This window comes from Patagioenas fasciata, chromosome 3 (genome assembly GCF_037038585.1).
Source record: "Patagioenas fasciata isolate bPatFas1 chromosome 3, bPatFas1.hap1, whole genome shotgun sequence".
NCBI lineage: Eukaryota > Metazoa > Chordata > Aves > Columbiformes > Columbidae > Patagioenas > Patagioenas fasciata.
The window spans coordinates 30,398,638-30,424,390 of NC_092522.1; the positions used below are offsets into that span (position 1 = coordinate 30,398,638).

The window sequence follows — 25,753 nt, forward strand, 5'->3', positions numbered from 1 at the left end:
ATGGATGATTTCTTAGTACCAGCTCACAGAACTTTTCACATTAACTGCTATGTCTAAATATACACTAGCAGCATTCTGAATTTACAGTGAAAACAAATGAGATCAGGCACTTTTCTCTGTGCATTTTTTTCTTTTGCTCCCATGTTGATTTTTTTCCCCCTGTACAACTCAGTACTATTATCTTAGCTCCCATTAAATTTCTTTGAGAGGTTGGCATTTTAACTTACCAGCTTGAGCTCTAGACTGTTGACACATTACACTGCAGAAAGCAGCAAAAATATCATGGATGGAGTTTGCACTGTATTTTTTCTAAGACGCTGCGTGATGAGAATAAATCACATTGTCACCCTGACTTGATCCATTAATGAAGATGCACACCCTCTTGCCCTGCCCTCTTCCTGGATGTTAAGTGAGAACCCTTCCTCTGTCTTTTTTTCTTCATTTCCACTATGGAAAAAGCTTTCTAATTCTGCACATCGGTTTGCTTAGCAATATTGCTGTTGCCTAATGCAATAAAAATCAGTTACGTAACTGCCTTTGCTAGATACGCAGAGAGCATTCACCAGACAAGAAGATGGCCACAGTATCTTTATGCTTCCCATTATGTCTCCTGTGTTCACTGTTATTATGCAATATGCTCTGCTTTTACTGTCTTTTAAAAATAATTTTTCTTGATATCATGTTTAGAATATTATACACCTATAATCTAAGATCATGCAAAGACAAAGCAGGAAAAAAGAAATAAGCTTATTCTGATTTATTGCTAAACAGGCTGATATTACAGCATTAGTGCCTCCAAGGATCAAAGAATCACCTACAGTTTGTCAGATAGTATTTTTAATACTCAATTTAGAACCAAATTCATAAAATAACCTGTGTTTGCAGATTACCGTGTGCTCTTTTGTTCTGAATAATGTCATGCTTGGTGAACTATGTCTTATCAATCCACCGAGTACTGGGTGTCATTGTTCACCTCATTCACAATTCATCTTTTAATTAACATTATCACAGGCAAAATTCTATTCTGGTCAGCATAATTTGTCACTGGAATTGGCAGTACGGATATAAAAGAATTACCATTTGAATTTATCTGAAGACGATGTAGGAGATGGTGACTACAAACCCACCTCACCCAGCACTGAAGAGGAAGGGAGGGAAATGATGTAAATGATAATGACTTTAAAAATAATATTTACAATGTAAAAATCACTACTTTGGTCATGCAGTATCTGCCAAGCAAACTGTTTTATCAGAATTACTGTAATTGAAAATGTAAACCTGAATCCTACACTTAGACACATGCTTTATTTGGTGGAAAGGGTTGCTGACTTAGGAAAGATTAAAGGGATACAAATGTTTTTGCACAGTGATGATCTTAGATACAGGTACATAATATCAACTTAATGCAGCAAAATGCTGATCATTTGCTTTAACAGTTAAACTTTGAAATTAAGTTACAACTGCAGCATTGTTTTAGAGAGCAGACAGGGGAAATAAATGCTTTTAAAATGTTTTTTAACTGTACCAGGAGATAAACGTTTCACAGAGAATAGAAACATTTCTGAATCCTTCTCACAAGACTTGACTTCCATAATGATTGCCAGGAAACTCCATCAATGTGGGGAAAGTTAAATAGCATTTTATTTTTCTATAAAGAAGACACCTATCCCTGCAGTCTAGATATGCAATATTTTTCTATTTACATTCAAATTGATACAGTGATATTAAATTGACTGCATTTAAGGTACAATGAACACGCCAGCGAACCAGCCACTTAAAAATTCCCTCCAACATCCCCTTACGTTATGATTTCATCCATTCCTACTCACAAATGCAACAGGCTCTGAAGATGATCATTCAAGCAATACTCAGCCAAGATGACAATCATTTCTGTGAGCAGAGCACCTCTTTGGAGCATGCTCTACAGGAGGCCCTTTATCTGTCAAAAAACAGCTGGGCTTCAGCTTGGCGACTTCTGTTGGACTTGCATCAAGATGCAGTCTCCTAGTGTGGAAGATCTTGTTCCGTTAGTAGCTTCTAAAATGGTTTTGAGAAAGGAACAATCAGTCTCCACTGTCATGATTAATATTTGCTCAGTTATGCCTATTTAAATTGTGTTTTAATGGAGGCAGTATTTGTTAAAAATACTGGAAACCAATTGAGTTAATTTGCCCCCAGTCAAAGTACCATTTATGTTTTGGTTTCTTTTATTTTTTTTAATGGCAGAAGCAAGCAGTGCTCAAACAGGCAGTTCAACAGTTGAAAGAGATACAGGTGATATCTGCATCTTTCACAACCGTAGTCTGTAGCATTCTGTGGGCTATCTTGTGTGTCGAAAGCAAGGTGAGACCCAGAAACATATCAGCTAGAGTGGAGAAATGTATTAACCCTGTTAAAACATTAAATTCCCTAGATATCTTTTCTTCAATTTCTATCTGGTAATAGACCCGGGAAGAGTTAGGCTTTATGGCAGAAAAGGAAGACAGTCTCCTCAACCTTAATTATTGGTCCTGAATTTGAATAATATCTTTGATTATGAAGTTAATGGCACAGGCTAAAAATTATGGAAAATTCTACCCAAAGTTCTATAAAATGATACCTGATTAGTTGTTGTGCTCATATGGAAATAATGGCTTTGCAGTCAGATTTCTGTTTGGGTCACCCATCTTTCTAGGTAAAATAAGATTGCTTTCATATTATTAAACCCCAGGATTTTCCTAACATTTTCTACACGAAGCCCAGAAGGAGAGACAGTTAAATCATACAGCTTTCTCTCACCCTCTGCCTTCTTCCAAAGAAGCGTTATGTTCTGTATTCCTCAGGCATCAACAGTGGATGAATGAGAAGCAGCGTGGGTTTTACAGATCTTCTAAGGAATATATAATTATTTTCTATTCAAAAAGTGTCAAGTGATATAAAAATAAACACAGTCAAAAGATGTACCCTGCATATAGTAAGGGTACAATCAGACAAAGAAAAATTAATCTTATTCTTAGAATATTAGGAGGTGAAACTAATATTCTGAAGTTCACCCTTTCACGATTCCCTCGTAGTACTGGCTAAACCCATCTTTTTCAGTTCTTGCAATCCATTTTTCCAGACGTGTATGTTCCGTTAATATCAAAATTCCCCAGAACTCTCAAATACAGTATGTAAGTAAACATGATGATTTATAAACCCTTGAGGTTTCAGAAACCGATGCTTATATAGTATGACTAATATGCGAGTGTGCAGTGCTGCCCCCTGATGCAGAGAATGTTCAATCTCTTCGAGAGTAGCCAGGCAATGGCACGCAGCCCACCTTCTTTCTTATATATGGCCATAGATGTACTTACTACTGCTTGCACAGATATATCTCTCCCTAGGGTAACTCAATGCTTAAATTATTAGCTGACGGGAGAATGAGGAGAAGGAAGAAGAAATAAATGAGACAAAAAAAGGGAGAAACCAACTGTGCATACCCACTGTGAGAATGGTTAAAAATTGTTAAGGAATATAAGCTATGAACTGGAACTCACTTTCAAAGCACAGTTTTGTTGTAAGTTAGTACTGTTTGGCAAAGGTAACACTTATGGCCACCTTCAGCTAGTACTTCAGGTAATTATAACTCAGTTTGTCTTTTCTGCCTCCTACCTGTTTTTTCACCTCCTGTGCACTGTCTCAACTTGGGAGTGTAAACTGTCCAGAGCAGAGACTTCCTCAGCAGGATTTGCTGGTACAGGTTCCCGCAGGGTGGGTCCTTATCTCCGTGAAGGCTGACAGAAGTGGAAATAATATTTAGTTTGCATGTGATGCTTAGGCCCACACAGAAGTTTGCAGCCAGCAGTGGCAGATGTGGCATCTCAGGTGAAGTTCTCAGCATGGCTCACCCAGTCGCTCGGGTGCCATGGAGCTGTACACACAAAGTTAAAAACACGTCTGCTGGGTTTTTGGCCCAGCTGTAATTAACATGCTGGCAAACCCATTGTTACAACAGTGGCACAACAGGTTTTCAGAGAGACCTCATAAACTGCAAAGAGCCTGTATTAACTACAGCGGAAGAGTTACAGGACAGGATTATGGGCACCTCAGTTCGAGAAGGACAGGGAACTGCTTGAGAGAGTCCAACGCAGGGCAGTGAAAATGATTAAGGGAGTGGAGCATCTCCCTTATGAGGAAAGGCTGAGGGAGCTGGGGCTCTTTTGCTTGGAGGAGGCTGAAGGGTGACCTCATTAATGTTATAAATATGCAAAGGATGAGTGTCACGAGGATGGAGCCAGGCTCTTCTCGGTGACAACCAGTGATAGGACAAGTGGCTATGGGTACAAACTGGAACACAGGAGGTTCCACGTAAATATGAGAAGAAACTTCTTCTCAGTGAGGGTGACAGACACTGGAACAGGCTGCCCAGGGGGGTTGTGGAGTCTCCTTCTCCGGAGACATTCAAACCTGCCTGGACACCTTCCTGTGTAACCTCATCTGGGTGTTCCTGCTCCAGCAGGGGGATTGGACTGGATGATCTTTCGAGGTCCCTTCCAATCCCTGACATTCTGTGATTCTGTGATACTAGAGTTGCACACCTGGAGCCCTGCCTGAGCAAGGCCAAGCCAGGAGGCTGCAGCCTGGGCCGTGTGGGGCCCGTGCCGGAGCCCGGGCAGGCCGAGGGCTGAGCCGCAGGATTTATGGTTCCTGCAATTTACTAACATTTCTCTTAAAGCCGTAGTTGCCACATTCAAGTCATTTGCTGATTTTTTTTTCCCTTTTCACTCACGAGGGGTGCCGGTGCCCTCCCGGGAAACCCTCGCCACCCCCTCGCGCCGGGGCAGCGCACACAGGCCGGGCCTGTAACGACGAGCGGGCTCCGGCCGCCCCGCCCGGCTTTGCCACCGGGACCGAGGGTGCCCCCGCTCCGGCCAGCACGTCGCGTTGCAGGAGGCGAGAAAGGCAAACGACGGCGTGAAGACGGCGGTGGCGCGGGGTGCCGAGCCGCCCGCCCTCCCCGACGCCGGGCTGGGCGGTCGCCGAGTCCCGCACCGCGGCCCCGGGCAACGGGCGCCGTCTCCTTGGAGACGCGGGGGTGCGTGCGCGGACGCCAGGCGCCGCAGAAAGACTACAACTCCCAGAGCCCCCGCGGGCGGTGCCGCCCGGGCGGGGCGGGGCGGAAGTGGGTTCCCCAGGCAGAGCGGCCGGCCGGGCTCGGTTCCGGGTGTCCCTGCCTTGGCGGCGGCGGCGGCGGCGCGGGGCGGGGGAGAGAAGATGGCGGCGGACTTGGAGGCGGAGGTGCAGGCCATTGAGAAGAGCCTGCTGGAGTGCTCCGCCGAGGAGATCGCAGTGGTGAGGCGGCGGGCTCGGGGCCGGAGGGCGGGGAGGGAGCGGGGGCTCTCGAGGCCGGCGGTCGGCACCGGCCTTGCCCGGCCGGCGGCGGGGCCTGAGGGCCGGTGGCCGTTCTTGGGGCTGGGGCGAGGCTGTGCTGGCGGCGGGGGGCGAGCAGGTTTTCCGGGGGAGGTGTCGCTGCCTGGGCTGGTTCTCAGGACACCCGGCGCTGGCAGCGGCCTCTCGCTCTGGCCTGGCTCGGCTGGTGTCGCCGGCGTCGCTGTTGCCGTGGCCGAGCTAGGGCGCAGCGAGCAGCCGGCTTTTCCTGTTGTGCTGCCCGGCGTCGAGGCTCCCCGGGCAGCCGCCTCGGTGGCCGCGATTCCGCGCCGCTCCTGGGGCTCGGGGCCACTGCTCGGCGTCTGCTCCTTCCTTTCCTGCTTCCTCGCCTTCTCCGAACAGCTGAGAAGTTCAGTTCTCCTGCCTGGTTTGCTGTCTCTTCACGTCTCTCCACCGGCAGTCATGCCTCCATGTGCAAAGCTCCCCTTACCCCTGTTGATTTAGGTGAATGTCGGACCCCAAATATGCTTTGTATGGTGAAGTTTCATTAGAGTGTTCTTCCTTCCACCCCAGTATTTAAGACATAGCTCTGACAAAAGCTTGCCCTAGTTAAGCTTAGGACTATTAGAACGGGACGCTTGCAGAGGAAATAGTAGCAAAATCAGTGTAATATTTGAAATAATCTAATTTTGTTTATGAATTTTCCCTGCTTTTATGAAGAGTAGTTGAAAGGGAAGATAAGTGGAGTCTTGAGGGTAAAGTTTTTAGAGAAACTTTTGTTTCTGGCATAGGTGCCAGAATTTATAGACACTTGTGTGTTTGAGGAACTGAAGACGTATGTAAAAATATTAGGACTTCTTATGTGCATATCTGTGGGATAAGACCTTGGAGAGCTGTCTGTGTGTATTTCAATGAGAATTACGTTGGCTGCTTTCCAAAAGAAAATAAAAGACAATGTTGTCATTCAGATTATCCTCAGATTATGCTGGTATACCTACAGCGCAGGCAGAGCTATGATTACATGGGCAAATGTGCATAGTTAGTTATATCCTAGCTAGTTTAGCTCCAGGATTAGTTTTCCTTTATCTCAACAGCAAAACAAATAATTCCATCAAACATTTAAGTAGACCAGGCTGAGCCCAAACTACCTTGTCTCTGTGAGTAGCAGATTTTTGGGGGGGTCACACCGTAGATAAACTCAAGGCAGACGTGCACCAAGTGGAACACATTTAGGAATTCACTAGGGGTATAAGTGCCAGCTTAGATTTAGTCAATTCTTTATTATTTTTATTCTCCGTCATCACCAGCACCAGCTGCAATTCTGTGGTCTATCACTGTCAAATCTACAATGTGCTGGCAACTGAATGCTGCTGGCACTGCCTGATTGTATATGTAAAAAACGTACTTGGCTTTTAGCATTGTTTTTTCTGCCTCCTTTGCTGATAGCCCAGTATTAACAAAACAAATGCCAGCCCAAAGAAATAGTTGTAGCATTTTAAGCTTCAGTTTCTCATTGCAACAACTTAATGATAAACTTCCAAAGAACAACGATCAAAAGAATAAATTATCTGTAAAAGAAAATGGGCATACATTGCAAATACTTATTTATATAGCTAAGAAAAACACAAAGTTTATCTTTCAGCTTTTGAAACAGTAAAGTGAGTTTTATTGCTTATTTGTATTATATGTTTTCTTCTCCTGCTATCTCTTGCTTAGATGTGGATTTAATAGAAACCCCGATGGACCATTAGGTATTTACTTACATAAAATGTTATTTGATCAGTGCTTTTTGGGTGCTGTTTTGTGTGGTGGTTTTTTTTTTGTTTTGTTTTGGTTTGAGGGGAGGAAGCGAAGAGGAATACAAATCATTTCTTTAATGAAGAACCCTCTTGAGAGAGTAGAACATTACCTAATTGAAAACTTGCCTAAATACAAAATGTTTTTATTAAACAACAAATACCGAAGTTTTGAGTAGTTTTGCTGAAGTTCAGTGCCTCCCAGGTAGCGATTTAGAAAGGCAGTGCAACATATGTATGCATATGTATATATTTCTAATAGCAGTTTTACATGTGCAACAGTACTTTGAGTTGCCTTCCTTCTAGCTCTTAGAGTAACATCAGTTTCCTTGTCCTGAAAGCCCATATTTCCTTCTGATATTCCTTTAGTTGGGATCTGATTTTCAAAACTGTATGCACAGTTGTGTGTGTAGAACTGGCTCCACAACGACGTTTAAGTGTGATGACACTCAACTGCCACACCCAGCTTTCAGGCAACTAGTCCCAGGATTTTTGGGATGAGAAAGCAGTTTACTCGAGGAACAAGAATTTTCTCTGGCTAGGTATTTGTCTGAGCTTGTAGTGCAGGTAATATGCGTGGTGTGTTTTCTAGCTAGAAATTAGTAATGAATTGAAAGGTCAAAATTAAAGGTATTTTGCTGAGAAAAATGCAAACGTAATAACTAATACATAACATAGAAAAGAATCTAAAAATTATGATATTAAATAGAAAACATGGAAGAGACTAAGTCAGCTTCAATGTGATTTGGTCAGTTCCTGGTGTTAGTAGCTATTTGGCACAAATGATGAAAGGAGAGGAAAAGATTAATGAGCTAGGAAGGAAAACAAACCAAATTATTAGTTATGCAAACTTTACCTTTTTTTTTTTTTCTTTTTCTCCCCCATTTTTGTGCAATAGTCTCTGAATCCTGGTGGGAATGGTGAGATTATCTGTAAAATTATAGATTGTTTGGTACAGCTTTTTGGCAACCTTTTCCCATGGACTTCCTTGGAAAAAGTCTGGGCTTTGACCATTAAAGCTAGATCAAGCAATACAGAAAGATTTAGTAGATTGATTATGATTTTAGCAAGTCAAATTTAGGGAAAGAGATGTGAGGAAAGCATATTATTCTACTAAGAGCTGTACTGACAAATAAGTGTTTTTTATATGAAGTTCTACTTTAGAAAACATAGTCTAGTAAATGAAAATACTACAATGTATATTTAAAAAAGGAAAAAGTGCAGCCATTCTTAGCTGGCACAAATGCTCTGCTGACTCTGTATGTCTGTATCCTGAAGAACTTACTACAACTGTGTTGTTGTAAACGTAAGTTCTTTAGAGTGAGTCATAAATAATTCAGAGTAAATCAAGCTGTAACATTTGATTACCAAACCCATTTATTTTGGTATATTTAATTCTTTGTTTTCATGTACAGTTTTATGTTGATTTTGAATTCTTTTTCTGAAGTTGCCAGGGGGTATCTGGTTGTCATATTTACAATGAGAAATGGCATGCTAAGGCTGTTTATGTAACACAGGGTTTAATCAGTGCACACTTGCAGTATGTGCTTCCTCTCATTTATTTATTATAAAAACCTTGCATTATTAATTTATAATTTAAACCTTTATAAAATTGTAATCGACAAGGCAGAAGTAAAACATATGTTGTCCTACAGGATTTTTTTTACTCTGTGTGTGTGTACAAGGAAAAAAACCCTAGAAAGAGCTGTGGGTTTTTCAGTGGCTTATAGCAGGTACAGTAGCTTGATGGTTTTTAAAAACTCTGTCGACTTTGTGGTTTTTTTTTTTTCAGTTGATTGACTAAGAGAAATCAGGGATCTAGTGTCACACTTGAAATAATAATTCAGATAAGTTATTTTAGTGGTAGGGGAAACCAAACTCCCTTCATTTTCATAGGTAATTTGTTGAAATTAAAGGAGAGAGGGGCTGTTACCTAACGCTATGTTTGTTGTTCTCCTTTTGCTCTTTGTCTTTGCCTGTTCCTTGCCAGCTCCAGGCTGCCGCTGCTTCTCTGTGTCCCCAGCTGGCAGCAGCAGTCTGCATTCCAAAGAAGGGCAACCAGCATACTTTGGGCCTTGTCCTAAAAGGCATTCCTAACGTTGGGATGTTTTAGTGGTTGTGTATCCTGGAGGAAAATTTTGAAGAATTTGGTCTTGGAAGTCTTGCGTTTTTAAAAATCATTTTGTGTGTCAAAAGGATAAAATGTAAAAGCAGGGAAGCAAATTATTCCTTTCCTAATGTCTGTCTTCTGTGATTGACTAGATTTAAGAGTTTGAAGGAAGCATGGCTTTCTAGTTTTGCAACACCATTTTAGATTTTTTGATTTAGAAATAAAATTGTTATCTTGATGGCTAGAATTATGTTCGGTATTTTTATTAATGAACTATTTGTGTTTTCATTCTTTTTAATTTAAAAGAAATGGCTGCAAGCAAATGACCTGCAGAAAGAAGTATACCAGCATCTGGCCTATTATGTACCAAAAATTTACTGCAGGGGTCCTAACCCTGCCCCACAAAGAGAGGACATGCTGTCACAACACGTTTTGCTGGGGCCAATGGAATGGTACCTTTGTGGTGAAGATCCTGCATTTGGTTTTCCAAAGCTTGAGCAAGCGAACAAGCCTTCCCATCTCTGTGGCCGCGTTTTTAAAGTGGGAGAGCCTACGTATTCTTGCAGGTAGTTCAACTTATCATTGTGAAGTATTTATAATTTGTGAAATCATAGAACGTCTTTTGACAAGAATATATTGTCCTAATGAAAAGTTAAGACCATTGCATTTTTAAAGTAACCTTGCAGTGTTTCATGACAGGTGGCACCAGGGGAAGATTAACACCCTACAGGTTTGTAAGTGGAAAAATACTAATTAGTACAACATGTTTTCTGTACAAAAGAAATGCAAGATGTAAGAAAATGGTTGGGGTGAATTGTCAGTGTCATATAAGCGGATTAATCAGAAGTAAGTGGGCAGTTACATGTGCGTGTAATTCAGGTGTTTAATATCAGCTGTTAGTTTTGATCCTGCATTTTAGACCTCTTTCTGTGACCTGTTACACCACTATGTCACACACAGACACAAAATGATGTGAAGGCAGATGAACCAGTTTTATTCTTCCTTCCTTACGTCTGTCTCTAGATCTCTTTAAAAATACCATTTTACTTGAAAGAAGACAGGAAGATACTAACCTATGACAAATATTTTAAAAATCTTCAGTTTTAAGCCAGTGTATTACTAGCTGTATATCCATTATCTTTTATTTCCTGAACTGTCTGTAGCTTAAGCTTAGTTTGTACCCTCTCTTTCACAGATTCTTTTTGTTTTGTATGGTTTCTACCATGATCTTGGACACTTTAACACTTGGTGTACTGATGCGGGAGGGAATGTCTGTCTTACTTTGAAGGATTTTTTTTTTTTCTGGATTTCCATTGCCTTTATTTACAAGGAGAGAATGATCATGGAATTTTACTCTCTAGTGCTCTCCTCTTCTAGAAACATCATACCTTACTGGCCTTATTCGCTGAAGTTCTGATTCAGGGTGTACTTGAGATACTTAGCTCAGCAAACTGCCTCTTCTGCGTTTCTCTTTCAACGATCAGTTAGAATAAGTAGTTTTGGAAATATTTTGAGGCCTCTAACATTGAGATGGATGAGATTAAAATGGTGGCTACTTTAGATCTTTCAACCACTAAGAAAACTCCATCTCTCAGATGTTTGTAGGTTCTTCCTTCATACCTGTGAAAATGTGGCGAGATCTGAGTAGAGAATTAGAGAGTAGGAGGCTGAGGATTATCAGAGACTGTGAAAAGAATTTCCACTGTTTCTTTAGTACTTTTTCATGAAATCTGGTCCCAAAGAACTATAAAGCCAAATCTCAGAACTAGTGTTTTAGTTCAAGTCAAATTTCATTGTGGTATAGAAGTAATATGTTAATGATCAAATGCTCTTTATATGGACTAATGAAAACTATAGGAGTTCTGCTAATTTCTTCTAAACACTAGCTTTTTTCAAGACCAACAGCTCAATATGTGAAGTATATCTTGAGAATACTGTCAGGTATGATGAAAACAGAATAATGCAATCCATTGGTGTAGGATTTAAAGAATGAGTGAACATACTGTTCTACTCAGGGTCTTTGTTTCAGTAGAAAAGTGGTTTAAATACAGCAATATAATAGTTTTCAGTTTAGAAGGGATGTCTTGGAAGGCCATCTTGTCTGACTTTCTGCTCAAGTCAGGGTCAGCAGTGAATACAGAATATTTTTGCTGTTGCTATTATCAAGATGGAGTCTCATCTTCTTTCGGTTAAGTACTGAACATAGATGTAAAACTGTTAATGTTTCCTGCTGTGTGTTAATAAATTTCTTTGGCTTATAGCTGATAATGAAGAATAATGAGAGTTTTATTTTCTGTATCCCACAGAAGTTTAAATTATTGTTTTCTGAGTCCATGAAGGGCTCTGAAGAATCAATACCTGGTATTGTAGAACTTATCTACCCAATACTGTGGGCATCTTGTGGTTTTGATTTCTTTTTTTAATTTAAAAAATGCCATGAACAGAAATTATTCTAAAATGGAAGAACTTTGTATAATTTTACTTTGACATTTTCACCTTTACTGGCTCCTCTGGAGAAAAACAAATGTGAAAATGGTACTTTATGCATACATAGTAAGTCACAGTTGCCTGGTTATCTTTCATGATTACCTGGTTTAATTTATTTGGTTAAATGAAATTAAGAGAATTTTCAATAATATTTCATAGGGTCTCTGTTTTCTTTTGAACTAAATAAGGTGTTTCTCTTCTTGTTTTAATAATAACAATTGTAAGACATTCATTTTCTTGGTAGTTATTTTTACATTGCAAAACCTGGCTCTCTTAATCTTGAAGTGCCTTGAAGTCAGTTGCATTATATAGGTTGATTTATTTTTAGTATTTCTCAGGGAGACAGTTAAATGTAATGCATAATTGTGTCATTCGTTTAGCCCTTTTTGCTAGAAATATTACTTCTCTCTAATATAGCGGTGCTTGTAGGCAGGACCTTATTATGGCCTCTGATCTCCTGGTTGAGGAAATTGCATTCTCAGACCTCTTCAGTGAGCTTGTAGGGCTAAACTTGGAAGCAGGGGTTTGGTCTGTTATATTGTGTGTGTCTTTCTTTCCAGTGTTCAGTGAAAAAATGTCTTTTCTGATTGCTGGAGATTGTTAATACTTATACTCTGTACTTGAGTCCTTGTACTTGAGACCTTGCTTGGGTTTTTACTGTTTACCTGTCTGTACCGTGTTCTGTAATTCGTCTGTTTACTTGCGTAGATACTTGTCTCACCTGTTGAAGGCAATGGTTATTTTGCCCAAATATACATACTACCTAGACAATATTTTAATGCTTCTTCTGTTATGAGAACAGTTGTGTGTGTGTGTTTGTTTGTTTTTTGTCTTTTTTTCTCTTTAATTTATTTCTTCCTTCTTGGAAGCCATCTCTTTCCTCTCTTCTGACTAATATATGCATTAGTCAGAAGGTGCGTATTGGTGATATTTGAAAATCACCTGATGTAAAATGTGTAATTAAAGGCAAAACCATTTGTGTAATTTTTTTCCACTTACTTTTTTTTGATTTTGCTTATTTTTCTTGCTGCTTTCAGAGACTGTGCAGTTGACCCAACTTGTGTGTTGTGCATGGAGTGCTTTCTTGGAAGTATTCATAGAGAGCACCGATACAGGGTTAGTATTACTGCGGGAATATGTGAAGTAGTCATTAATCATTTTGTGTGTGTATGAAACTTCTTATTTGAGGTTTAAGAATGTATACATAATTTCAAAATGTTGAACACAAAGTTTGGGATCATGTCTGCAATAATCGTAGAGAACTTGAGTGTTTTGATGTGAGTGTAAATTCTGAAAGTTTAAGCTTGAAAATATCAAGGAGTTATATTTCATGTGCAACTGTTAGGCTTACAAATGTCAGAATGTTACTTTTTAACATGCCCTTTGGTGAACTTTGGGGCATTAGTAGTTGTTTTTTTGGCTTGCTTTGACCTTTGACTATTTTTAAAAGGTATTGAAAAACCTTTATGAAGAAGCCACTTTTATTTAAAATTTATTTCCTTTAAACATCTGAATTGTTATAGAATTCTGTACAATAACGGTTTTCTTGTTTGTCTTTAAAGTTAAAATAGAGAACTAGAACTGCAAATGCTGTTGATTTTAGTAATATACTGCTGTTAGTAATACAGGTTAGTTGGAAAAAACAGACAAAACGGAGAAGGCCTCGGTGTGTTCTTAGACTAAGAAGCCAAGTGAAAACCATGGTGCAGCCTTACTGCAAATCTGGTTTTGACAATACTGCACTGTTAATATAAATCTGATCATTGTGTGGTTTCACTGAGCACTAGGATTTAGAAAAAAAAGGCAAACAAACAAAAAAACCAACTTGCCCCAAGAAACCCAACCCAATTTGTTGGTATCAGCATGCATCTTGATGTAGGTTTCTAGTTTGCAAGGTTAGTGAGTTAACAAGTCTAGGTGGCATCCGGAAGTGGAAGCAAATGTTCTTTCAAATGTCTGTCTAGTTTTGTTGATACTATCAGGTATACCTGTATGCTAAAAATAGGTAAAAGAAGAATTCCTCTGTGAATTATTTAATAGTTGTAGTTCAAAAAGAGTATTAACACGTTTATTAACTGGAGGTGGTTTTAATTTTAAAATCAATTTTATTAAAACAATGTAAATATATCATTACAGTTTTCAGATACTTTTTTATGTGCTTACTAAGGCTTACGTGAACAATTGGTAAGTTTTCTCTGTAAACTCTGTTACTGTAAACAGCATATGTTTTACTCACTGTGTAATAGTGCTATATGAAACGATTTAGCTTTGTTCAGATTAAAATTGGGAGAATCTGAAATAGTACAGATGGCATTGCAAGTCATAGATTCAGAAAATCTGAAAGTCAGGAAAAATCCACAGCCTTCAGGGGGGGCAGAATGGGGGTGTCTGAAGTTTTGGGGGTTTGTTTTTTCCTTCTTTTCCTTTTGCACACACAGACCAATGAAGTAGATAAGCTTTCAGCCATCATAGAAACAGGCAGGGTTTCACTGTGCTTTTTTTGAAAGGGTACTGGCTAAAGCTGTCAGGTGTTTTTATTGTGCTTTTGTAGTTTAGTTGTGACTACTCACTTCTTAATGTGCATGTATGTATATGTGTATTTACATGAACTGTTTTGTTTGTAAATAATTTTAGATGACAACGTCAGGTGGAGGAGGTTTCTGTGACTGTGGTGATACAGAAGCTTGGAAAGAAGGTCCTTACTGTCAAAAGCATGAACTTAACACTTCAGAGACTGCAGAAGAGGAGGTAATAACAATGGAGGTGTCATGTTTTGAAACACTGTAAACTATGTATATATGTGCGTGTATATACAAGTCATTCGTGCAAGGTTATTTTTAGTCTTGTATACCATGTGTGAGAGATGGGAGGAAATTTAATAGTAATATTTGAACCACAGTATGTCTTAAACGAAACTAATGTCTTGTCTAGTTTAAGGAGTTGTTTAGAATGACATTTTCTACTTGAAGGCTTCATTTTGTATGTTCTTGGTTGCCTCTGCAGCTACAGTTCCTTTTTGTTGTTCTTCTGCCATATTCTGAAATGTGAAGGGAGTCCTCCATGTGAAAAAAAAATCTGTAGGTAATCATGTGCACAAGGAAGCCAAGTTGTCTGTGCAGCATATGTTCTCATTCTTACCAAAGTAAAGTGCACAGATATTTAAATTCAGAATAACTTGTTACAGGAAAGCTATAATGGCGATATAAGATAGAGGTCTATAAAAGCTTGTTTGGTATGGAGAAGGTAAATAGAGAACATATCTTCATCATTGTTGTAGCATAACAACTTGAACATACTAAATGCAAAAAAGCATACTGGCTCTTAAAGTATGAATTCAAGGTGTTGAACTAGCTGCTATATAAACTTTGAATAACAATGGTGTTTTGTGTGTTCAGAAGGAAGTTTAACACATTTGTGGAGGGAAAATATCATCAATGGCTGTTTAAAATTGCAGATACCATCTTTGGTATGGGAAGTATTAGTGTCTTAAATTATGGAGACCAGAGGAACAATCTGTCCTTTTCTTATATTCTTCCCTTAATGTATCCGTTAGAACATTTTGGGAATGAGAGTGGCTAAATTGGGCTTCTGGTCTAGCCACTAGTCTGTTCTTATGTAATATAATTTCTGTGAGGTTTTTTTTGAAGTGCAAATATAAGGCAAATTCTCGTAGCAATTCTGCTCATCTGGTGGTTTAAGTGAAGGAACTGTAACTGTATTTGCACTGGCAGTAGTCCTTCTGAAATCTATTGTCACTCTCAACCCTAAGACTCCATCACTGCTGCATGGACTCACCGCTTGGTCTACTTGCCAGTTTACACTAGCAGGCAGCCTTGGTTAGAAAACTGTTCTGAAATCTTGGGCGGACTGCTGCTTGTGTGGACAAAGATACTCACACAGTTGAGTGTGAGTGATAGAAAAATTAAGTTACTGGGCAGACTTTGTGTTTCTTCCCTGTGAGTGATAGGGATTGAGATCTCTTGTGTTATGCAGTGTTGTGTTTGAGGCAGATCAAGGATAATTTCTTGAGCATTATCAGAGCCCATTTTCTGCCTTCCCAGATACGTTTTTCTTGAAAGCACTGAGAATGGAGGCAGTGCTGCTGCTTAAGGTTTGGCTTTGCATTTGGTGACTGATAGTTCTTCATACCCTAGATAAGTTTTAGATGAAGCAAAAAAAAAAGAAATGGCAATCATTAAAATTCCTGTAAAGCTTCTAAATATTCCGAATTAATCTTGGGGTGGGCAGATGAATAAACTGTACAAGTACAGGTGAATGGTTGACTGTCAAGGGCCTCCTGTAGGTAATGCAGATTTAAGTTCTGAAAAGATTATTGTGGCTGTTTTTATACAGCACAGGCTATAGTGAAACACAGAATTTGGTGTTAGATAATCCTAAACCAGAAGTTGGGCTACCGTTAAGTATTTTAATTGGCTAACAATTACACATACCTCAAGATAGCAAATGATGAATTAAGTCAGTGATTCAATGTATAGAACATGTCCAGGTGACCTGCAGGGCAGATAGTGTTCCCTTTCTAGCTTTGTAGAAGAAGAACTAGTTGTTCTGAACATGAAAAATTTGAAAGAATAGAAGAAGAGTTCTTTCAGAGAAGAGTTTTCTATTCACATTCAAATCCCTTGAAATGGATTGGAAGAAAATGGTGATGGCACCTGTACTACCTGATTTGGAGTTGGCCTTGGTTCTCATTTGCTTTTCCAAAAAGTAACCACTTTGATTTGCAGACTGAGGCAATACTCCCCTTCCTCCCCCTCCTTGTTTCGGTTCTCCCACCTGCAGCAGCAGCAATTCTACTCTGGCAGAGAGAGGAGGATGTGTTTATAGCAACTGCTGCAGATGTCAAAGGGAAGGCACCCTGGAGGCTGCTGAACGGGCACAAGTTGCTGCATGGTCCACATACAGAAGGGACTGTCTGTGAACAAGACTGAGAGAACAGCAGATCATTGTGAAATAACTGGTTACATTTAGCATTTAATTATTTATGTACCACAGCATGTAAGAGGTGTGCCATAAATCACTGTCCCAGTGTGCTGGATATTGTATAAGCTTGGATAGAGAAAGACTTCTGCCTCTAAATGCATGATATAAAACAAGGTGATAGATGCATAGCTGTTTGTATTCTGCAGTTTACTAATATTGGCAAGTGGAACAAAAGATACAGTGGTTTCAAATTATGTTTTTGAACATGTCACAGAAAAAGCAGATTTTAGTAACAGCTGAGGTTAAAAGTTCTTCAGAAGAACTATCTTTGTGTGCAGAAGTGGGAACAATGAAAGTGAAAATGGAGAAGTGTGTGAAGATTTAGGTGGGTGATCAGAGGCAAGTTAACGTTTAGGTATTGAACGTTAGATTACTGCCTTAGTGATTGTCAGTGAAGAACTGGAAAAATAAAACAGGATGATTATTGACTCTATTCCTTTCAAATGTAAAGTCATTTAAAGAAAATACATCATTAAAGGTATTACATGATCTTTGACAAAGAGAAGTGCAAATTTGACAATTTTTGTTTTGAATATAATTTGATATCTCAATTGTTATTTGCATTTATTGTCCAGGATCCTCTTGTGCACTTGCCAGAAGATATGGTAGCAAGAGCTTATAATATTTTTGCCATCACGCTTAAATATGCAGTAGATATATTAACATGGGAAAAGGAAAATGAATTGCCTGGCCTAGAAATGATGTAAGTATAGTATTTGTTTTCCGCCTTTTAAAGTTTGCAGATATTTACAACAGAAAATGCTAATTCTGATTTTAAGTATATTTTCTACCTTTCCTAAAATTGTCAGGAATATTTTTATAGACAGTGGGCTAAAATAACTTAAATAGATTTCCTTTTCTCATATTTTTTTAGTTTTTTGATTATACAGCCTGTTTCTTTCCATAGTGATGATGAAGCAGTATCTTTGTGATGCCTTAATTTTGTTAATACTGAAAAGGAAGTATCAGTAAAATACAGTACCCTAAGCCAAGTGGTGGATTAGTTTCTAACAGTCGAAGTTCCTGAAATTCCGATGGCAGAAGTATTTTGTACTTTTGGTGATCTACTTATTACAAATTTTGAAGTATTACAGAATATTTGAGTGTATTGTAGCATCATAGTTATCACGGATTAATTTGTGACACCTTGTTAGTAACTTTTTTACTTTGCATTGTGTGAGTAACGATGCTGTGTAAATAAATTATGGAAATCAAATGATTGCGTTGGATCTGTGGAAGCTTACTGCCAAGTTGGTGTTGTCTAATAGACCTTTATGTAGTTTTGGGGAAACAAGTGCGGCAAAGTTAGGCCAAGATTGGTAAAATCTCTAAGAAACTGTGGGGAAATACATTGAACACAGCTACACTGGAAGGAAATGTGTTTTCCTTAGTCGGAAACTGTCAATTCATAATAAACAGATGTTCAAAAATAATATGCAGGCTGAAGTATTGTCTTAAGATTTTGCTCATTTTGGACTTAATTCTTCAGGAAAGGTGCGTGTTCTTATGGAAGTTAGGTATAGTCGGTCCTTTTCAAATAAATTGTTGAGATATGTTGCAGTATAGCAAAGAAGCCCAGGCTTGAGTTGTCCGCTCGGTGGAAAACTTTGTTAAACTAGAAGTTGATTTTTTAAAAATTACGTTACTTAGAAATATATATAAATTCAATCCTTGCTTTGAAGTGAGAAGAGTGACACTTACTACTGCATGCTGTTTAATGATGAAGTCCATACCTATGAACAAGTTATTTATACTCTTCAGAAGGCTGTCAACTGTACGCAGAAGGAAGCGATTGGTTTTGCAACAACAGTAGATAGAGATGTAAGTAAATTAATTGTTACAACTTCTACCTATACTTACTCTGATGTTTATTTTATATAACTATGCTTTAATTTGTTTTCACGGAGAGCGTGGTTAATGTGGTTGAGCCCTATGTGTCAGGTGACCCTATATTTTATATATGTTTCAGTGTAACTGTATTCCATAAGTCTTGTGTGTGTAGGTGGCAGGGTGTTTCTCACTCTGCTGCCAAGGTCAGGCAACAGCTTTAGCTCATCCCTTACTGTACCCCTGTGAGCTGACATTGAAAGAGCCTCTGTATGTACTCCAAGCATGGGAAATGCTTCTCAATGTAACACCAGTCAACTCTGAGGGCTAAAATCCCTACTTGGCTGCTTTTGTTCCAGTGCTTGTGGAACTATTTGTGGGGTTTTTTAAAATTTAATTTTCTTTTTCATAGTTGTCGGATGATAACAACAGTAAGTGGTAAAGCATTTCATACAGGATTTAGAAAGAGCAATGACTTCACGATCACTACACACTGAACATAATTTTAAATAATATATTGGTGTCAGAAGTGCTCTGTCAGCTGTGTTTGTATTCTGGCTTGTGTGAATTTTTTAAGAAAGGGATACTTTCTAGGGACAACTGCAACTTGTTATTTGTGCCATGAGCCTGTAAGCAGTTGCTGTGAAAATGAGTGTCCTTTTTATGTCTTGTTTGCTCGTGCCTTTTTTTGGGGAGGCAGCATGAGGGGGAAATCTGTTCCAAATTCATAGTGAAAGTGTCATTTGGGGATGTGAATGTACTTCAAGAAGGTCAGTGGGAAGGGAAATACAACCGCTTTATATTACTTAACACTGAACTAGATTTTGTGGTTTTTGTATTATCACTACTCTTTTTTTGTGATATCAGTAACTAAAAGATTCCTGTCTGATCCCTGAATATGTGCTGACTTGAGCACATGCTGTTGATTGTTGGATGCACTTGGGAGAGGTTTCCTGACTGCTGATCCCTGTCCTACTTCTAAATACACACATGAACACGTAGATACATGTGCACACGTGTATGTATGGAAAAGAAATAAGATTATGCCTGAAATGATTTGGCATGAAGCCAGATCTAAAATTCCAGTAAGCTGTTCTGTCTTTAATACAACATAAATTAAATCAACTGTCTATTTTAATGGATGTATTGACAATATAGAAGGACTCATTCAATATGGAAACCTAGTTTTGAAGTAAACAAAGTGCTTTAGTTGTATGTTTAAAAGACTAATTAGCTGTATTATCTACTTTTAAAAAAGCATTGAAATGTCTGAAATATTTTCAAATTTTATCGAAACTAATAATTGAATTAGTACTAAATACTTTTCAGTATTTTTTTATTATACAAAATAAATTTAGTATAGCAGGGTGCATTTTGGGAATTTAAGTATGTAACTATGTATGGTACTTTGAAAATAGCATGAAAGCAGGAGTGGTTAACATGCGTCTGAAACATTTACTGTGTCTTGGATAATAGTGTAGAACACAACATTTGAACTTCTTGTTTAGAAACTGGTGGTAATGTTACTTCTTTACAAATTTGAAGGGACGTAGGTCTGTTCGATATGGAGACTTTCAGTACTGCAATCAAGCAAAATCAGTAATAGTGGTAAGTAATATTGTCTACTTATTTGCCTCATCTCAAACAAAAAGAAGCTTTGCTACACAGTTTTGTGATACCATTACCGTAATGAGACTATATTTTTAAATACCAAGTCTTGGAGATAATATTCACAATATGCGCAATAGAGAAATTGGAATGCAGGTTTATGCTCCGTTTTGCTTTTTTTCTTTTTGCTATGGTCTACCTTGCACCCAAAATAATTTCCTAGATAAAAGTTTTACCTTCAGAAAACGGAGTTTGATCAGGAGCTACAAATGTAATCTTTCAGTATTGCATGTCAGTTCAGATCAGTAGAGTCAAGCTATTTTAGTTTTTCTCCTATAGTATATAGTTGTTTGCCTCTTTCATAGTGACAACTATGGAAACTGTTACTGGTTGAATCCAAGTATGAAACTACAAATATGCTTTCATTTTGTATTTTTTTTTTTTCTTTAACTGCTGCAATGCAGTACTTAATCACATGAAATAAGTAGTTGATGTATAATACTGCTACCACTGAAAAACAAATACTGCACCTAGAATTACTGGCCTTAAACTGTTTAAGGTATTTTGAAAACATTGACATATCTTTAGAGAGAAACTTGTGCAATATTTTTAACTTGCCAGCTATACAGTCAAAGAACAAATGGCTTTTATGTGTAACATCTGACTACTCAGGTTACCAACACAGAGATGAGGGGAAATACTTTCTTTCATGTTTTAGCTTTGTGTTTTAAACTCGTGTTTTTGAACAGTCTGTGGACAATCGATGTCTTTCCTTGGTGGGCCGCTAGGGGACTTGCGCATCATGTTGTGAGGAGCATATGTGCATGGGTGTCTTAGGCTGTGCTTGCAGCTGCTTATCAGTCAAATGCAGCAGATCAGTGTGTACATTGATAGGAGGCCAAGAAAAGAAAACAGATTGGCCTAAGTATGTTGATATTGCACAATAAGGTCTTTCAAATATTAATAGGGTAAAGACAGCTCAGGCTTTGTTTTGTTTATTCCCAATGTAGGTGTCAGTAATCAGAATATGTATTAACATGATAAATTATTGAAAGTAATCATTGGAATGCTGTGGTTTTGTACAGAAATAGTACATGCTAGTCCTCACTTAAATATGCATTATCTCTTTTTTCCTTTTGAAGAGAAATACCAGTCGTCAGACAAAGCCATTGAAAGTGCAAGTTATGCATTCATCTATTGTTGCCCATCAGAGCTTTGGTCTGAAGCTCCTAACCTGGCTTGGCAGTGTTATTGGATACTCAGGTGGGCAAACTTGAACTTTTTTGAGATAAGTTACAGAGTATTTGTGAGGCATGTGGAATTCCTGAAGCAATGTTATCTGGTTATTTTAGATATGTAATATATGCTTATCAGACTTCATTTGTTTTCTCTTACTCAAGTGCTTTTCTGAGTTCTAACTTCCATGTGAAAGTGCTACCAGTCTGACTTAGTCTTCTCAGATACTGTTCTGCTTAGTTACTGTTGAGCAGCTGAGAATTGCTGTTGAATGCTGTATGCCAACAAGCTATTTTTCAGTCCTTAGTTCTTTTTAAATGAATGCAGTAAGCTGAAAATAACCTGTCTGATGAGATGAAACAAAATTATTCAGAAGTAATTTGATGAATGATGATGAAAGTGATTGCTTGGGATTTTTTGGTAAGTAGAACAACAGAAGAAATGCAAGGATATGTGAGGTTTTGGGGTAAGTGTAGAAGCCAACGAATTATTAATCAGATCTTTAAACGGAGTTTTCTTCAAAGGAATCAAGATACAAAGTACCATTTTTATGGGAAGGCTCTATGTTTCTTTTGGCTTGGTTCCTCCCTTGTCCTGATGAATCATGAGGCTGTGAAGATGTGGAGCAGGAGGGGAAATAAAAGGAAAATGTTTCAAACTGAAGCTATGTAGATACAGTCCCTAATGCACTTTTTATGTTCTATCCATCTGTAAATTGTTAACAAGAATTATTAGCAAAGCACACTTGGCTGTAATGTTACACATGTGTTCTGCATAGGTGCAAGATTTCTTCAGAGACTGTGTGTTTTATTAGACTGATAGTTGAAAAACTAGCCAACATTTCAGGCACAGGATCTCTATATCATATTATCTTTCAACAAAGACAAGTAGTTCATGTTTGTATAAGTTAATTTTTTAAAATACTTAAACTTTTGAAAAGTTATGCCAACAATTTGTTCAACTGTTTACCAGCGTTGCTGGCAAAGAATAACTGTTAATAGAAAGGAGAGATATGAAGGTATTTAATTTCTAGGGTGAATTTTCCTTTCAGTGTATTATGTAAACAGGCACTGTCTTTGGGTCCAGTTTTGTGCCATGTCATTTTTGCCAGGTACTGAAGTCACTAATTTTCAACTCTAAATTACAGTTGCAAAATAGTATGCTAGTAGAGCATAAAATTACAGATGAAAGCATTGAATTTATAGTTTGATTTGTGTGTGGTGTTTCTGAAATTCTGCAGAGTTCACTTCCTTAAATGCAACATCCTTTATGATTCAGAAGGGCAAAAATAATATTTGATGGTAAGCAGTATGCATACATTTTGTCTGTGACCTACATGCTCAAGCAGTTGAAATGCCTTCCACACCTCAGGATATAGTCTTGCACTGTACTCTGGAGTCTAGTTTTGTGAAATGTACTTTTTTTAAAGAGTTTTTCCCTCAGCTTTTATCAAACACACCCAAACATCTACATTCTGCTCGGTATTTTAAACATCCCGTTACTATTCATCTGTCACATGGGGTGCTAGACCTGCACTGCTTAGGTGATTACTCTTAAATGCCCCTCAATTGGCAGGTGATGGGGTCTTCTGCTGTGCCACCAAGTTAGGCTGGGTGGTTGCTGTGAAACGGGAGTCATGCTGCTGTCCGTGAATAAAGGGAAAAACTGTACTGTGGAACTTTGTCAAGAGCTTGACTATCACATCCTTTCTAACACGTCAGTTCTTCAGGAATAAGCATCTATTTGCCATTTGTTGAACAATGAAGTAGTTTCCGTTAATTTGTTACCAGTCGTAACAGTAGTTGGAGTCAAACTCTACAAGGCAAAAAAGCAAGCAAACAAACAAACAAAACCAAACAAAAACCTCAAACAAACAAACAAAAAAAAGCCCTGAACTGCTATAGATGCTCATAGGCTGTATAGAACTGCACCATGCAGTGCATGGTATGGTATACGTGGTGCTAAGCCACTACCAGCTCTCCCTGGGAAGCTGAGATGGCTGTGTGGCATGCAGAAATAAGGGCTAATGCGTGTGTGTGTCATAGTTGTGTTAATGAATATGCATTGCCTGCAGTGCAAAGCTAGGTTGGACGTTGTTATTATGAGCATGGCTGTGTTGTGCTCTGTTCCAGATACAGATTCTCTGCGAACATTTGTTATATGTTCACATAATAATTATTACTGCTTTCCATTAGAAAAAAATATGTAAAGAAGCTTTAAAATAATAGTGGCTAGTTAGTGTAAACAAAATACTCATATGTGCCCTCTTGATAGGGCTCTAAACAGGAAAAATATAACCTAGAAAATTAGCCTGCTCTGTAATTATCTTTTGTATTAGTAAGCCAGCGGCACTTTTAAGAAAGTGCATTTTTATTTCATAACTATGAAACAAATTGTTGTATGTGGTAATTTTCACAAGGTTCCTAACCTTCCATAAGGTTAGCATGAAACTTGGAAGGTATAAAATATTTGTGTTTCTCTCAGCAAATGTGAGCATTGTTATTCATTTGTCAAGGAGAAGGGGCCCTATGGCTTCTAGTGTATCTTATGAAAGTTCCAGTGTGTCCAAATAATGTGCAAGTTTGTGTTTAAGCTCTAACTAACACACGTCGTTTCTCTTCTTCAAGATGGCCTTCGTCGAATATTGTGTCAGGTTGGTTTACAGGAGGGGCCAGATGGTGAAAATTCTTCCCTTGTGGATAAGCTAATGCTGCATGATTCTAAACTGTGGAAAGGTGAGTTTTCTCAAACTTGTGGAAAATACTAAAGGATGCTATGCATAAAAGTTTTGCCTTTACCATATCTGTGAATATTTGAACATTTTTACTGCGGTGTATTGTAGATAGAATTGCCTGGTTTGTTATAATCTGTCCCTTCATGATACACTCCACATATATTGAGGACAAGAACACAAGGAGACCATTTGAGATGGTGTTTGTTTTGGATCTAATTTTTCAAAGTAGTCTGAAATTGAGACTGGCTTGAATATACAGATGACAGTGATAGTTAAGGGAAATTTAGTAAACAATAATGTGATTTGGGGTTTGCCTGCTTTATAGGATCTTGGCATCTACATCATATCTACCAAAATGCCTCTTTTTAAGGAACAGGGCAGAGGTTTTCTGCTTTGACTCATGTTTATGTTTGTGAGGTATTCTTGAGTGTTTTGAGAACATTCAGTGAAAATTACTGTTCTGTTGCTTTAGAGCCCTTAAAACTTTATTAATAAAAGTCTGGTGTATATAAAGGGATTGGCTAGAAAGCTGGAGTTTTGAAGAAGTGCAGATAGTTAATTTCTCTTATGGATTTTGTGTCTGATTTTCTATCCTGAAAGGGCATGTAAGGCCACGTGTAAGAAAGAGAAGCACAAAGAGAAGGCAGAGAATGATGCAATATAGATGTCCTTTCCTTATTTAAACATGAGTGTAGTATTTTGAAGAATGCTACCTTCCCCCAGATTCTTCTGTTGTTCTCTAGTTCTGAGGTACAGATAACCTAGTAACATCTCTTTGCGGTCTGTCTTGGGAACTTCTTGGAGCAGCAATAAAAGTAGTAAGGTGGAAAGTGGATGTACTATGGAGAAAATTCCTGGTATTCAATTTTTTTTTTGTGGTGGTTTTTTTTTTTTTGACCAGCTCTTTTGTGGACCATTACAACATTTTTCATACAGGTTTTGTTAGGATAATGTCTGTCGTACAAGCAAGCAGTAACTTCTGCATTTCTATTTTAACATCAGTATTTCTCTGCTTTTTCATGTATCCCATAGTTAGTCTGCATTAAGGAAATAATATAATAGCTTTTGACTTAAGTGACCTACAGAAAGAAATGGTACATACACACATGTGGTTCCAAGCTGTATACAGTCAATTCTCATTTGTATTGATAATATTTTCAGTGATGCTGCTCAGACTGACTAGAAATTTGGAGGTACCTAAGCTAATTATTTTGCAGAGTTGTTCAAAACTATCAATTTATTGCGGTTCCCAGGACTTCTCGTTGTAGTGTGTTGTTTTTCTCCCTGGGCCATGCAAATCCTCTGTTTATCCTGAGGAAGAATAGAGATCTGTTGTTGTTTGCCTGATGTGCCTTATAATATAAGATTTATGTTCCTATTCAACAGCTCAGTGTTACCTTATACAGGAGTAATAAATAATACCACTCGAAGAATTTTGTTTTATGTGTGCTTCGTCATCATTTGCTGCCACCTGAGAGACTTAGTCAAAGCAACTTCTGCTCTGAAATGCACACTTCGCTCATTCTGTAAAAGTTGACTTTTCTGAATGCGTCCATAATATGTTGATAGAAAATAGTGATGTGCAATGTTTTATCCATTTTTCTT

At 38.3% G+C, this 25,753-nt stretch overlaps 1 protein-coding gene and 1 long non-coding RNA gene across 4 annotated transcripts in view; one reads left to right on the plus strand and one right to left on the minus strand.

The window, feature by feature from the left end:
- Positions 1 to 1,950: 1,950 nt before the first annotated feature.
- Positions 1,951 to 3,755, minus strand: LOC136099439 (uncharacterized). Its single transcript, XR_010651087.1, has 3 exons — positions 3,634 to 3,755; positions 2,779 to 2,869; positions 1,951 to 2,037 (listed from the first exon to the last, which is right to left on the minus strand). It is a non-coding gene; the product is annotated as an uncharacterized lncRNA (long non-coding RNA).
- Positions 3,756 to 5,148: 1,393 nt separating this feature from the next.
- UBR2 (ubiquitin protein ligase E3 component n-recognin 2) overlaps positions 5,149 to 25,753 on the plus strand; it is a 55,414-nt gene continuing 34,809 nt past the window's right edge. For 2 of the 3 annotated variants that reach the window (XM_065833828.2, XM_065833827.2), the window contains exons 1-9: positions 5,153 to 5,313; positions 9,562 to 9,821; positions 12,780 to 12,858; positions 14,377 to 14,490; positions 17,319 to 17,446; positions 18,426 to 18,564; positions 20,116 to 20,178; positions 21,321 to 21,441; positions 24,042 to 24,149. In XM_065833828.2, the coding sequence (XP_065689900.1) occupies positions 5,236 to 5,313; positions 9,562 to 9,821; positions 12,780 to 12,858; positions 14,377 to 14,490; positions 17,319 to 17,446; positions 18,426 to 18,564; positions 20,116 to 20,178; positions 21,321 to 21,441; positions 24,042 to 24,149 (1,090 nt within the window). In that variant the 5' untranslated portion in view covers positions 5,153 to 5,235. Of the gene's footprint in view, positions 5,314 to 9,561; positions 9,822 to 12,779; positions 12,859 to 14,376; positions 14,491 to 17,318; positions 17,447 to 18,425; positions 18,565 to 20,115; positions 20,179 to 21,320; positions 21,442 to 24,041; positions 24,150 to 25,753 lie in introns of all 3 variants that reach the window. The other variant, XM_071806040.1, reaches the window with a different exon arrangement.